Genomic DNA, 14,205 nt, shown 5'->3' with positions numbered 1-14,205 from the left:
GGCCTGGCTTCTAGCCAGCACCAGGGAATATTCGCCATCGTGGTTCATGGTCATTCTTTAGCAGCACTGTACTTCTTGACAATGGGAATGTGGAGGGTAAGGTTCTTGCGCCCGCACCCCCGTAACTCCCTTTGTGCGTCTCCAAAGCCAAAGCCTGGACTCCCTCTCCAGCAGCCCTGGGTACAGTGAGTGACTGTGCACAGGCCCGGCCCTGGGGTCTGGAGCCTCCGTTGGCTCTGTGAGACGGCCACTGCGGCCCCTCTCTGGTCTCCCTGCCTCTGCTTGGGCCTCCTCCAGTCTGGAGGGCTCCTGTCACTGAGGCCTCCTGCCTGCCACCTTGCAAATGAAATCCAGTGGGCTTGTAGGAGAGGGAGAGCAGTGGCTCGGTGGGGCTTGCAGGAGAGGCAGGGCAGTGGCTGGGGCAGGGCTGGGCATCATGCACCCTCCCCCATGGTCGACCTTGAGGCGCTTACTTCCCTTGCCGACCCCCAACTCCTCATTTGTGAACTGAAGTGGGAGGGGTTGGACCAAACCAGTGCATTCCAGCCTGGTCGGTGCCCCCTTTGCTACTTTTCCTCCATGAGCCCTGCATTTTGGAAAACCAAGTCCACCACCTTGTACGGGTTAATCATCACCCACCTAACGTGGTCAGACACACCGCCTGGGTTCAGCATGTCAGAACCTGAGTCTCTGTCACTATCCATCCTCTGACCTTCTCCTGTCACCGCCCTTTTGAGTGGGCCACCTGGGCTGCTTTGTCTCAGAGCCCAGCTCAGTCTCCTCGGGCCATGCCCTTCTCTGGGACAAGGGGCGCCCAGGCTGGGGGAGTGTGCTCCCCAGAGCCTGCAGCCTCCTCTAGGTCCTGGATGCCCTGCCTGCTTCTACAGCCTGGGCAGACCCCTCCCCCGGCCTTCCTTTTCATGGACACTGCCCATGGGCCCACGATGGCTGCCTAGGGAGGGAGGTGTGTGGACCGGGCTGGCATGTAAGGGCTGGGGTCCACACTCAAGTCTGAGGCCCCCTGCAGTGAAGGTCAGAGCTGGGGGCAGAGATGGGATGGCCCCAGGCCCCCTCAGTGCTCCTGCCCTAATCCCCTTATGTGTGAGTACTGGGCCAGGTCGCTATCCAGGCCATCTCTCAGACCCACACACTCCTTAGTGTCTCCCTCATCTTATCCATCTGCAATTCTTCCAGGATGTCCCGGAACAGGGACCTCCTCTCCCATCCTGTGGCACCGCCGTCTCTCCCCTGGATGCCACAAGCCAGGTCTCCCTGCGCCTGCCCTTGACCCTGAGAGTCCATTCCAACACCAAAGTGAACTTTCAGAGAGCACAGAGGCCTCGTCACTGCCTGCTGATAACGAACCCAGGGCTTCTCAGCACACCCGGAGGTCCATGCAGCCCCCAGGGCACCCCGCAGGGATCCGCAGACCATGGCCCCCCTCCATGGCCGGTTCTCTAATGGCCCTAGTATGTACTGGCCCCAGCACCTGCCATTCCTCCCCCACCCCCGCCCTCTCTCCACTTCCCAGCCTTCACCCAGCTCATCCCTCCCGGGGAACTGCTCCTGATCTGCTGGCTCTGATTCCTCAGATGCCAGCTGAAGGCCACCTCCTCTGAGCCACTCCCCTCACCCATCCAGTCTAGGGTGCCCTCCCCGTTGGAGGCTCTGGCTCCGTGCTGTTTTCTCTTCCTCGCACTGATCATAACCGCCCAGGACTTAAATGCATTATTGATGATGATACTATTTTAATGCAGTTTCCTGTTAGAACATGATGATTGTTATTATTTCTTTATCTGTGGCCTGTGTGTCTGCTCCAGTAGGTGACAGGCTCGGAGCAGCATCCCTGGCTGTGTGGTTCGCTGTTGGATTCCGGTGCCTAGAGCCCTCCCATGGAGCGGAAAGCAGGGGCCGGAGGTTTGTGCTTTTTAGAGACAGGGTCTCACTCTGTCGCCCAGGCTGGAGTGCGGTGATGCTTATAACTCATTGGAGGCTCAAACTCCTGGCCCCAGGCAGTGCTCCCATCCCAGCCTCTCTAAGTGCTGGTGTTACAGGTGTGCACCACCACGCCCAGCTGAGACTGGACATTTCATTTGGCCTGAGATGCTGGCCTACGATCACTTTTTGGGGGACAGGTCAGTTTCGTGCCTGGGACCAGCACTGCCCTGGCCTAGCACCTGGCGTGAGTTGGTGCTCAGGGAGACCCAGGCTGCCCCGTGGTGATCTCTGGGGTGGATGACTTTCTTTGGCTTGTTTCTTTAGAAACAGTGGTGTGCTGGTGAATGTCGAACAACCAGCACTCCGGGAAAAACAAACAATCAAACAAACAAACAAAAAAGAAAACAGCAGCACTGATTTATAAGGTTGGCCAGTTTTCGTGGTGTAAGTTCTCCCCCCACGGCGGCCAGCGTCAAGCTGCCAAAGTGACACCATCACATGTGGCGTTGGGAAGAGGCATGCTCCTCTCTCCTCAGCAAGGGCCCCGGCATGCAGTGGCTTAGGAGGATGGCAGGGCGCTCTGTGTCCTGGCATCCGTGGGTCTGTGCACGGCTGGGAGATGTTGCTTGCCAGTGGAGAGTGGGATGTTGCCAGCTTTTCCCAGGACCTTGGGCCCTGGCCTATCACCCTGGGTCTCACATTGTTCCTGGCCATGTGTGAGGAGCGGGTGGTGGGACAGAGCTGCAGGCTTGACCCAGCGTGGGGGCTCTGCCATCGTTAGCTGTGTGACTCCGGGCAAGCTCTAAGCCCCCTCTGAGCCTCTGTTTCCTCGTCTGAAGGGTAGGGTGGGGTGGTCATTGTAGATCCTTCAGGAAACCCCATGATGGCAGGCAGTGGTGGGCAGGAAGGACTGGCAAACTGTCTCCAGCCTGGGCTTTCTGGGCCTGAGCTCTGTGTGACCGTGGAAACATCCCATTGTCCCTCTGGCGTCACTGCCTCTGTCCACCCAGTGTGGACACCGTGTCCGGCCCCTTGGCTATAAAATCCGGGTCCACACAGCCCTCTGAATTGGGGGAGGAAATGGAGGCTTGGAAAGATCTAGAGGCTGTCCCAAGTCACCCAGTGTGTGGGTAGCAGAGCCCCCCTCTTTGCCGCTCCTCACCTCCTCATGGCGGCAGGACCACCCCCTTCTGCTAACGTGATGTGTGATCCCCGCCCTCCACAGGGCTCACAGCAGCTCCCCAGCCCAGAGACCCTGTGCTGGGGCTCTCAGCAGGACGGAGCAGGGAGGGTGTGCGGGCAGCGTGGTGGGCGTTCTGCATGGGAGACCTCCTTAAGCCCTCCCTGCCATGCCTTCAGCACACACGGACCCCCACATGCCCAAGGAAGGCTGCCCAGTGCGTGCATGTTGGGACCTGCCCTAAAATCGAGGCTTGAGGGACGCTGGACCCACACAGGGCCCGGCACCACCTCCCGAGGGGCAGGCACTCTGCTCCCAGGACACTGGCGTGGGTGCTGTGTCCCAGAGGGCTGCGGGGTCAGCAGAAAGGCAGAATGGATCCCCGGCCTTCTGTGACCTTGCCCCATCTGTGGGCCCAGCTCAGGAACACAAGATGTTGGTGCAGTTCCGGGAGGTGCCGGATTCCACAGGCTGCAGGGGCACCTCCTCCCTCCTGCTCTCTCCAGCCTCTCACGACCCAGAGCCTCAGATCCTCCCACACCAGAATCCGCTAGGAACAGCACACCACGCAGGGGACTCCATCTTCGGTTTTGCTGAATGCCCCAAATCCCTGACCCTTGATCGCTGTGGGGTGACCCCGGGCTCCGGAGACCCCAGGACTGGCCTGTGTGGCCTTCGGCAAGCACCTGCTGTCTGTCTCCACAGCCACAGCCTGGGCAAGAGACGTCCCCTTGAGATGAGATGACCCCAATAAACGGCCTTTGCCTGTGGAAGGCGCCTTCGCTTCTGCTGTCCTGGTTTCGGTTTCCCGCATGTCCTGGGAATGTCAGTCTGAGAAACTGGTTTGGGAGTGGAGACAGTTTCACTGGGAGTGGAGTCCCCTTCATTTTGCAGTTACTCCCACCGTCCTAAATAAATGATACCTAACCCCTCCCGGTTTAGGAACCTGACACCTGAGCGGCTCTGCTCCCTTTCTGGGTCTCACAAAGAAACGTCAGAGGCTTCTGAGCCATCAAATGGTTGTCAGGAGGCCCAGGCGCCAAATCATACTCATTTTACAGCAGGAAATTCAAGGCCTGCAGAGGGCCCAGCTGAGTCTTCCGGTGGGTTTGGTTTGGCCCAGCCCGCAGTGGACCAAGCTGTCAGCATTTAGCAATTGCGAGTTCTCACATGAGCAGCCTGGGGTCCCCACCTCGCTGGAGAAACGAGGAAGGGGCGGCAGCAGGCCAGCATTCTCGTGGGGCCTTGACGTCCCCCTGAGGCAGGGACGGCCCACCGGATGGGGCCTAGGCTCTGCCTCATCCACACTTCCGGGCCCTGGGACTCTTTGAGCCTGTGCCCCAATCTAGTCCAGCCTCTTCTGGTTACAGAAGGGAAACTGAGGCACAAAGGCATGATGATCCAGTCCTGGGGAGTTAGACCCGGAGCACGGGTCTTGGGAGGGCCAGCCCCTGGGTCTTCTCCCCTGGGGTGCAGGAGGTGTGGAAGGTATTGTGGTTTTCATTCTCCATGCTTGCTGTTCATCAGCGTATGTCCTCCAGAAACAGATGTACTCACAAGGCTGCCCTGTGGCTGTAGACCCAGAGGAGAAGGTGGGGAAGGCGGGAGTTGCGGGCCAGGGCCTGTGTTTTACCTGGGGCGGGGAAAGCCCTGGGTCTGCTGTTCCTGAGACATTTTTTCCCAACCTCAATGAGTGGTCCATCGGATCCCGGGGCTGGTAGCTGTGAGCCAGGGGAGGCCCAGGGCGGCTTTGCTGGCTTTGCAGGCCAGGGAGACCATGCAGCTCTTGAAGAGGCCTTCCCAGCACACACTGCCCTGCTGAGGGTGGCTCCTGGGGGCCCATTCCTAAGAACCATATTGCAAAGTGTCGTAGGCCAGGTGTGGCTCACACTTGTAATCCCAATACTTCGGGAGGCTGAAGCAGGAGGGTTGGTTGAAGCCAGGAATTTGAGAGCAGCCTGAGCTGGACCCTCCAGCATTCTTCCTCGCTAGGAAGCTCAGGGAGGGTTGGTGTCATCAGCTAACCCTCTATGGGAATAGCATGTGTACTGGGTGTCTTGTATGTGCCGGGCCCTGGGGTGTCCTCAGTGTGGTCACCTCATTTCCTCCCTGGACACACCCACAAGAGAGGGGACCTTTACCATCTGTGTGTCCTTATGGGATGCCTGAGGCTGTGGGTCGGTCAGTGGCTTTCCCAGGGTCATACAGGTAGCGAATGGCGAGGCGAGGCCCTCCCACCCTGGCGGTGAAGCCCGTGCTTCTCTGTGTTACTGTCTGGCCTCCCAGAATCCACATCTGCTCCGGCAATGCCCAGTTGTGCCGAGTGGGACCTGCACCCGGATAACAGTGGGGGACGTGTTTGGAGCAATGGGGCCCTGGGACAGACCTCCTGGGGGCAGCCATGGAGGCTGGGCCCCTCCCTCCAAGGAAGGGGTCAGTGGTGAAGGGCGCAGGGGAAGTGCGCTGCTTCCATCCAGCACTTGCCTGCCCTCAGCCACCGCCTGCCGGGGCGACAGCCTGGATCTGGAGAGTTTAGATGTGCTGGGGAGAATCCTGGCGCAGCTGGAGCGCCAAGGCAGCATTAATGGCAGCATATCTACTGCGGGTGCATGGAGGGTGATCTAGGGGGCCTCTCGGTAGGAGAAAAGCAAAGTCTTGTGTGGCTGGACTCGGACTCTTGGGGGGCTTTGAGTCACTGAACGTGGCTGTTTTTACCCCATCCCTTTATTTGGAGCCAGACCCTAAATGTGATCTAAGCATGGGCCTGGGGCCTCGGGCAAGAGCTCCGTCCCTCCCTGGGCTGCAGAGGTTTGGAAAGAGAGGGGGGCCTCCTGTCCCCGACTTCACTCCTGAGCTTCAGCAGTGGGAGGATGGGCCAGAGCGCCTGACGGTGACGGGACGAGACAGTGTCGGGGCCGAGGAGCTGGGGTGCGCCTGGGACTCGGAGCGTGCCTCCTCCTGCCTGTGGCGGCTGACCATCTGTGTGAGTGCGTTCTTGGGTTGCTATAAGGAAATGCCCGAGTCTGGGTTTCACTGGTTATGCAGGACACCCCAGGAGGTGGGGAGTTGGGGTCTGCCTCATGTGAGCCTCGGGAAGCTTCTAGTCATGGCGGAAGGTAATGAGGGAGCAGGAGTGTCACATGGAGAGAGGGGGCAAGAGAGTGGGAGGCAGATCTCACGTGAACTGAGGGAGGACTCATTCATCACCAGGGGATGGCATGGAGAACCGTTCCTGAAGGCCCCACCCCCACATCCCACACCCCCCACCAGGCCCCACTGCAACACTGGGAATCACGTTTCAACACGAGCTTTGGAGGGGGCAGGCACCCGAACCATATCACCACCCCTGAGGGCAGAGGGATGGAGGTTGAGATGCAGCCAGAGGGCAGGAATAGGCTCACCCACCTGGGGTCCGCTCTGTGGGCTCTTCTGGGACCATGCATCTCCCTGGGTTTCCACACCCAGGCCCCACCAGCCATCATCTGTGGGTCCTGGGGTGGGGCCCATCTGCCCGTGCCTTCGCCTGGGCCATGGAGGACAGCCTTGTTTTGCACAGCGTCCCTGGGGCGGCTGCTGGAACCGAGCAGAACGGATTCATCTTCATTTATTGAAAGACGGGTTCCGTATCATATAACTGGAAGGTATGGCCACGGCTAGGCCTTCTGAGAAACATGCGACCCCAGGGCGGCGTCAGCACAAAGGGCAGACCAGAGGGCTGCAGGTGGTGCCAGAAGAGTCAGTGCTCATTCGCTCTTGCCCTGCCCGTGGAGCCTGTTCTACGCCGGGCTCTGTCTTGGTGACAGGACTGTGGCGGAGACCACTGAGGTGAACTCCTGCCTCCTGCAGCTCGCATTCCAAGGGAAGCCAGGCCGCAGCCAGATAGCCGAGTGGAGTCAGCTCTGGGGCCGAGGGCGGTAAGGGCAGCAGAGACTAAGACAAGTGTGGAGTGGTGGGAACAGCAGGTGGGGACTGGAGGTGATGCTGGGCAGAGTTCTGCAGGGAAGGCCGGAACCACAGGAGGGACTGAGAGGCGCATGTCTAGGGCCAAGCAAAGGCCCTGGGGTGGGCCTGAGGGGTATACCAGGTCAGGGTGGTTGGAGAGGAAGGAGCAAGGGGAGGGGCTGGGCTGCGCCCGGGTGGGGTCCGCTCGGGGGTCCACACACAGTCCAACCCCACTGCGACAGTGCCACAGGGTTGGTAAGGGCCTCAGCGGACAGTGCCGCAGGGTTGGTAAGGGCCTCAGCTTGTATCTGCTTTTACTGGGAGTTGAGGAGGCTGTGAGCTGGCCTGGACTTAGATTTTGTCAAGATCACGGCTGTGATGAGACTAGACAAGAGGGGGTGGTGGGGTGTGGGAGCCCGGACCCCAGGAAGGCACCTCTTCACCAGTCTGAGTGAGCCGAGGGGCTGGCTCACAGGGTGTGTCCACTAGCAGGATTCGTTGTCACTGTAACCTGGTAACTATGCTGTTGGATAGGCACGTGGGGCTGCTGTGACCATTTCACAGATGAGGAAATTGAGGAGAAGAGAATGCAAGAGTTGGCTCAGGGGTGGCAGAGTTGGTGACTTTTGACCTGGCACAGAACCATCTACATTGAGGCACATGCGTGCATGTGTGCATGAGGTCGGGCCTGCACACCCCCTGCCTAGGGCCTTGGGGAAGGTGCCTTGTGACATCACGAGGCCCCTGCGGCATGGCTGGAGTTGAGCATGAGCTTCCTAGGTGCCGCCGTATTCCACCGCAGCTCCCCAGAGACGTGGCTGGGGGCTCACAGCAGCTGGACGTCCCTGCAGCCCTGCGCACTCTCAGGGCCTTGGCATCAGCATTTGACTAATTTACCAGGTCCCATCGCCTCTTCCACTCTAAGGGCATTTAGTGAGGGAGACGTGAAGAAAGCAGCAGCAGGGAGTGGCTACGGTACTCTGGGAAAGTGAATCTGCCTTACCAGACCTGGAAATCAGTGTCACTTAAAGATCTGCAAAAATGGCGCCGGGCGCGGTGGCTCACGCCTGTAATCCCAGCACTTTGGGAGGCCAAGGCGGGCGGATCACAAGGTCAGGAGATCGAGACCACGGTGAAACCCCGTCTTTACTAAAAATACAAAAAATTAGCCGGGCGCGGTTGTGGGCGCCTGTAGTCCCAGCTACTCGGGAGGCTGAGGCAGGAGAATGGCGTGAACCTGGGAGGCGGAGCTTGCAGTGAGCCGAGATCGCGCCACTGCACTCCAGCCTGGGCGACAGAGCGAGACTCCGTCTCAAAAAAAAAAAAAAAAAAAAAAAAGATCTGCAAAAATGTAACACTGAAAATGTATTTTAAGAGACCAGCTGGAAAAACAGAAAAGACAGAGGTGTCGTGGAAGGACGTGCCTGGCAAAACCCCTTCGTCTGTGCAGGCACCCAGCAGGCCCCTCCCACAGGGCACCCTCAGTCCTGCGGAGGAACCCGGGGAGGTGGGGTCACCCTGGTTAGGGATGAGGACTCTGAACCCAGGCCCCAGAGTGGTGGGATCAGGACTTGCACATGGATGCCTTCTGTGTCGCGGGTGTGAGGACAGAGAACACAGGCCCTGAGCCTGCTGCTCCCTCCACTTACTGGCTGTGTGGCCTTGGGCAAGTTACTTCTCCAGCTTCAGCATCCACCTCTGAGGAGTAGAATAAGAATAGTCTCTGTCTCATGGTGGCTATGGGGCGAGGGAGCTTGAGTGAAGCCAGCGCAGCTCCTGGAGCCATGCCCAGCAGGCTGGCAACCCTCGTCCGGTGCACAGGGGCCACTGTCCTGGGTCCTGTGGTGCATGGCACTCAGGTGTGCGGGGGAAGCTTTTCCAGGCCCGCTTCTCGTTGTAAGGAATAGGATTTAAAGTTCATCCCGGGAGGTGAAAGTGGGGGAGGGAGCGTGGACAGCATGGGCTGTCCCTGACGTGTCCCTCCTGGGCACAGGGCTCACCGTTCCCACATTGAAGGCGGCTGTGCCCACGGACTGCTCTTCCATGCTTTCCAGGAGAGCCCTGAGTTTGTATAAATTATTCACCAAAAAAAAAAAAAAAAAAAAAAGAGAGAGAGAGAGAACATCATTGGGTGTATTTGTATCTGGTTTGAAGTTTCTAGCAACACATCACTTCTAAGAAAAGCCCCAAGCCAAAAACAAAAAAACCCTCCAGACCACCAAACCCTTTTCCTGGCTGCCCCAGCCCCTCTGCACCCTGGTTTGGCTGAGAAAGCACGAGGGGCAGCATCTGTAGGTGTTCTGGGGCGTCCCAGGTCTCTGCCTCACGACGGCATCTGAAGAATGCCCGGCGTGTGTCTGGCTGAAGGTGCGGGTACCTGCCCAGCTCTGGCAGCCCGGCGGGAGCCCTCTCCCTCCTCCCAGGCAGAGACGCTCCTCTGCGCGGTGCAGTCACCACCTCTGGGAGATCCATGCTCAGCATCTGTCTTGATTTCCCATCCTTGTTGGGATGGGTCTTCCAAACTTCTAGGCCCAGTAGGGCTAGCTGCTCTTCTCCCGGGCTGGCATCTCCTCTCCCACAGCTGGGCAGTTACAGGGCCTTCTCCTGAAAAGCCTTTTCCAGTCTGAACGCAGTGCTATGGAGTCGTTTGGATGGACTCCTTAAGCCTCGGTCTCAGTGCTGAATGGTGGTGCTGCCGTCAGCACCAGCGGGCCCGTCCCTTTCTCCTCTTGCCTCTCTGCCTTTAGCCCCCAAGGCAGCCACCCCGCGCAGACCCTTGCAGAGCACCTCCTGTGTTCTGGGCTTGGTGCCGGGCACAAGGGATGGAGGTGACTGGGACCCTGCCACTTTGGTGGCAGATGAGTGAGTGGAGGGGTCAGAGGGCCCCTGTGGGGGTGGGGCAGGGCTGTGCTCATGACCCGGGTGTGCAGCTGGGCCTGTGGGATCATGACCAGTGAGCTCGGTTCATCATGGGCAGCCATCTAGCGGGGATGCATTTGGTCAGTGGCTCTGTGGGAGGAGCTGGTACCCAGGCCTGGGGGGTGGGTGGGGAAGTCAGCTCACCCTGACCACCCGCTGTAGGTAGCTCTGGGGTGGGGGCAGGTGCGCTGAACTGGGGCAGGTGCGCTGAGCTGGGGCAGGTGTGCTGAACTAGGGCAGGTGCGCTGAGCTGGGGCAGGTGAACTGAGCTGGGGCAGGTGTGCTGAGCTGGGCCGCCTGGCAGGTATAGCGCTTGCCCTCTCCCGGTCTCTCCCAGGTGACCTGTTGGGGGATTTCAGGTCATGTCATACACATCCTCCCAACTCACAGCCAAGCCAGAGGAGGGCCTGTGGCTCCATCCTGTCCCAGAGGGTGTGTCCGGCGGGGACACCGACCGGCAGGCAGACCAAGAGCCTCTGGGACTGCTCCTGGAGAGGGCGGGTGGTCTCAGGGGAAGAGGCAGATACGGAGGCCCACAACTTCAGGCCCTCTGTTTTGGAGTCTGGTGCACATCTGCCTTCCCATGGCCCATCCGGTGGCCAGGTATGACCGCCACCCCTTGCTGGCCTCATCTTTTGTGGGACTGCCCAGCGGGCCCAGGCCTGATCAGCCAACAGGGGCCACTTTTGAGGCATCCAGAATCCAGGCCAAGTGTGCCTGTGTTCCTGGGGCGGTGGCCCAGGCCTGGGACATTTACTTAAGAGCTCGGGTGTGGCCTCTTGGAAAACAGTACCCGCTCACATCCTGTCCATCCAGGCCTGGCGTACCTCTTGCTCAAGAGGAGAATTAATCCATGGGCCTCAGGTGAAATGCCAGCTTCCACCCCCGGGACTCATGTGTGTGGCTCCCAGATGTGTGAGCACCTGCTGCGCGTGGGTGCTGGGCCAGCTGCAAGGACACGGCAGGCTCATACCCAGGGACTCCCCTGGAGCCACACAGCAGGAGCAGAAACCACAGGAGCACTTGAACCCACCTGGAAGCCCCCAGAGGCTTTCTGCCGGAGGGGGCACTGGGGCAAGGTAGAGGCACCAGGGCAAGATGGGGGCTGTTGTAGCAGCTCTGGGACCTGCGCCTTCCCTGCGAATAAAAACGCGGCACACAGCATTTGGAGAACGCTTGTGGTTTATACAGCACGTGCACAGCCAGATTCTCCTGGGTGCCCCGCTGACCCCCTGAGATGGGTTTTCTGGTCCCAGCAGACTCATGAATGCCGGTCACAGGGGGAAGGGGCTCCAGAACATTTCTGTGAATTGTCTCAACATTCTTGTGAGGCAGGTATGATCATCCCCATTCTACAGATTAGAAAACTGAGGTTCAGACAGCTGGAGAGCCGTGATCACTGTCTTTGCCCTTGCTGCTCCACACCCTGGTGGTCACCCCAGACTCCTCCGGCTTTTCCCGGGGGCTTTTGCCTGGCATGTTTTGCTCTCCTGATTTTGAGCACACCCCAAGACTTCCCTTCTGCTCGTTACCAAGGCGGCAGAGGGTCTGGGGCACAAGGAGAGAGAGGGGCCCTGTGGTGGCCGAGACATGGGAGGGACTGCTCCGAAGCCCAGCAGCCCTTGGAGAATGTGGCCAAAGTCCCAGACCTCCCCCAAGAAAAGTCCAGGGATACGTGTCTCTCACACACACCTTTGGCAGCCATCCCCAGGGACTCCAGGTTGAGAAGCTCTGGCCTGAGCCACCCCCAGCTGTTGACAAGAGGTAACGACCCCACTGGAGACAGGCCCTCCACGCCTCCATCTGCCTCTGCCTCTGCCTCTGCCCACCCCGGCCATGACCCCAGCCTGGCTCACAGCCGGATGTCCATCCAGCAGAAGGTAAAGGGGCACCCGAGGCCATGGGCAGGCTCTCATGGAACCACCGGCAACATCATAGCCTTGGAGATGAAGGGGCAGCCTTGGCTGGGTCGGGGACAGGGCACGTGAGTTTGCTCTGGTCCAGTAAAGATGCTTTCGAGGCAGCACAGTTGTTAAAGAGAGAGGCCTTCGGGGTCAGGAATACCTGGCTTTGAACTTTGGCTCTGCTCCTTCCCAGCCTTCCTCCTCAGAGCCTCAGTTTTTCATTTGTGAGATGGGGATGGGAAAGCACCCACCTCATGGGGCTCCTGTCAGGTACAGGAACCTCCTGGGGCCTGGCTAGCAGGCTCTGGGTCTCTGGCGGCCACGGTCATGCGTGTTCCCCGGTGTGGAGGGGCGTCTCTTTCCATACGTGCTTCTGGCAGTGTTGCACAGTGTTGCACAGCTTGGCGGCCTCCTGGCTCCTGCACCAGAAGCTTGGGCCCAGGGCACACTGGTCTGTGCCCAGCAGTGGGGTCCTGGGGCCGTGACAGGCCCCCACCTTCTTGCACACAGCCACAGGGTCCACCATGTCCTTGAGACTCTCGATGAGCACAGGCTCATACTGGGTGACGAAGTGCTTGCACTGGATCATGTAGGGCAGCGGCAGGATGCTGCAGGCACCCTTGAAGGCCATCAGGATGTCTCGCTTGGTGCTCTTGCTCTCCAGGTTGTGGGAGGACACCGTGAGCAGCCTCTTGCACCCATTGCAGAAACTGCCGTGGTTCTCCGCGTCCCACTCTGGGGACGGCACGACGGCATAGGCGTCAGGGAGCGCTCGGGACCGCCTCCGGTTGCCACACAGACGGATGAACCTGCACACCTTCTCTGGGGTGATTTTGGCCACAAGCTGCACCAAGGAGGGGCTGTAGGTGTCCACCAAGATGATGCACTCCTTCCTGATAGAGGCGGGCATTACCGAGCACACGCGCTCCAGGGCGTGGGTGATCATGAGCTCAGAGCTGTTGGACATGAGCCAGTGGTCCAGCTTCTGCACCACGCTCATGCACACCTCACAGGTCACGCCGGCCTTCATCTGCATCTCGCTCTGTTTCCTTGGCAACCCCAGCTCCAGGGAGGGGACCCCGTCCATGGCCACTACTTGAGTCAAGTGGGCAGGTGCCCCTAGCTCCTCACAGAATCCCCCCTTCCCGCAGAGCTCCTGCGCGGGGAGAAGGCTCAGTGCTTGCTCAGCAGGGACGAAAAACTGACGGAGGTAGTTCTTGCAGAGGACAGCCAGGCCAGGCCCCAAGGACTCACACTGCTCCTGGATGTTCAAGTCTGCCAAGGACAAGTTGGACCGGACAGCCTCCTGGAGTCGGTAGACCTGCCGCACACAGTGTCGGCACAGAGCTCCTTCATGCACCTGGGGAGGGTGGAACCTAAGGGGTCCATTGGCCATGAATGGAGCCACAGCCTCAGAGGTGTCCCCTTTGGCAAGTGGCCCCAGGGTGGCCAGGTGCCTCTGCAGCGGCTCACAGAGGCTGAGCGCTGTGCACACCTGTGCCGGGGCGCTGTCCGGGTCCCCGTGGAGCATGCTCAGGATGGCTGAACTGTGGGCATCCACCATCCACTTGCATCCGGCTGAAGACTCCTGGCTGGGGAGCCACTCACAGGTCTTCATCACCAAAGCCAGGATGTCAGACTCCGTGGCGTCAGGGTTCAGCCGGTTGCCAGCGGCAGCTGCTATGTCCTGGCATACGTCACAGGGCAGAGACTTCACGGTGGGTTTGTTCCATACGGCCCCTTGGCAGTACCCCACAGCCCCACACCTGGCAGCTGCCTGCAGATCCTGGCACCACACCATGGAGCCCTTTGCACACTCCTGGGGGCCTGAGGTGGGGCTGGCCCTGGTGGCCCCCAGGAGGCTGGGAAGGAGGAGCAGGGCACACAGCATGCTGCCCAGGGACTCTCCGGCTCCAGAGCACGCAGCAGTGGCTGCTGCTATAAACCCGGCTCTCCTGCCTGGCCCCAGAGGCGGTGCAGAAGGGCGGCCCCACCTCCTGGCCACTCCCACAGCCTGACACACACCCTGTGCCCGGGGGTTCCTGGCCTCTTGGCCTTTGCTCTTGCAGTGCCCGGAACACTATCCCTCCCCTCTTTTCCCTTGGATAAGACAAACTCTTACCAGTTTTCTGAGCCTAGTTGATAAGTGAATGAAGCTCAGCTCCTAGGAAATCCTCCTGGCTGGGCTGCGTCCCCGCCTCCTCCTGCTGCAGTAGTTCCTGGGGTTCCCTTCTCTGTGGCTCACTGTCCTCTCCTGACTTGTTTGTGTAGCCTGGGTCCTCTCTTGGAATGTGAGGCCCCCTGAGGAGTCTCTGCCCCCAT

The 14,205-nt window shown here is 59.8% G+C and overlaps 2 protein-coding genes across 5 annotated transcripts in view; one reads left to right on the top strand and one right to left on the bottom strand.

The window, feature by feature from the left end:
- SORCS2 (sortilin related VPS10 domain containing receptor 2) overlaps window positions 1-14,205 on the top strand; it is a 572,125-nt gene that overhangs the window by 231,599 nt on the left and 326,321 nt on the right. The window lies entirely within an intron of this gene.
- PSAPL1 (prosaposin like 1) lies at window positions 11,146-13,798 on the bottom strand. The gene has a single exon (XM_005554416.5). The coding sequence runs from the start codon at window positions 13,772-13,774 to the stop codon at window positions 12,209-12,211; it is 1,566 nt and encodes a 521-aa protein (XP_005554473.3). The 5' UTR covers window positions 13,775-13,798; the 3' UTR covers window positions 11,146-12,208.

The sequence above is a fragment of the Macaca fascicularis genome, chromosome 5 (genome assembly GCF_037993035.2).
Source record: "Macaca fascicularis isolate 582-1 chromosome 5, T2T-MFA8v1.1".
NCBI lineage: Eukaryota > Metazoa > Chordata > Mammalia > Primates > Cercopithecidae > Macaca > Macaca fascicularis.
Note: the sequence above shows the minus strand (reverse complement) of the source record. Positions and strands in the feature narration are given on the sequence as shown.

Excerpts from the sequence above, each read along its gene's own strand:
- PSAPL1 (XM_005554416.5), bottom strand. The coding sequence starts at position 13,774 with ATGCTGTGTGCCCTGCTCCTCCTTCCCAGCCTCCTGGGGGCCACCAGG.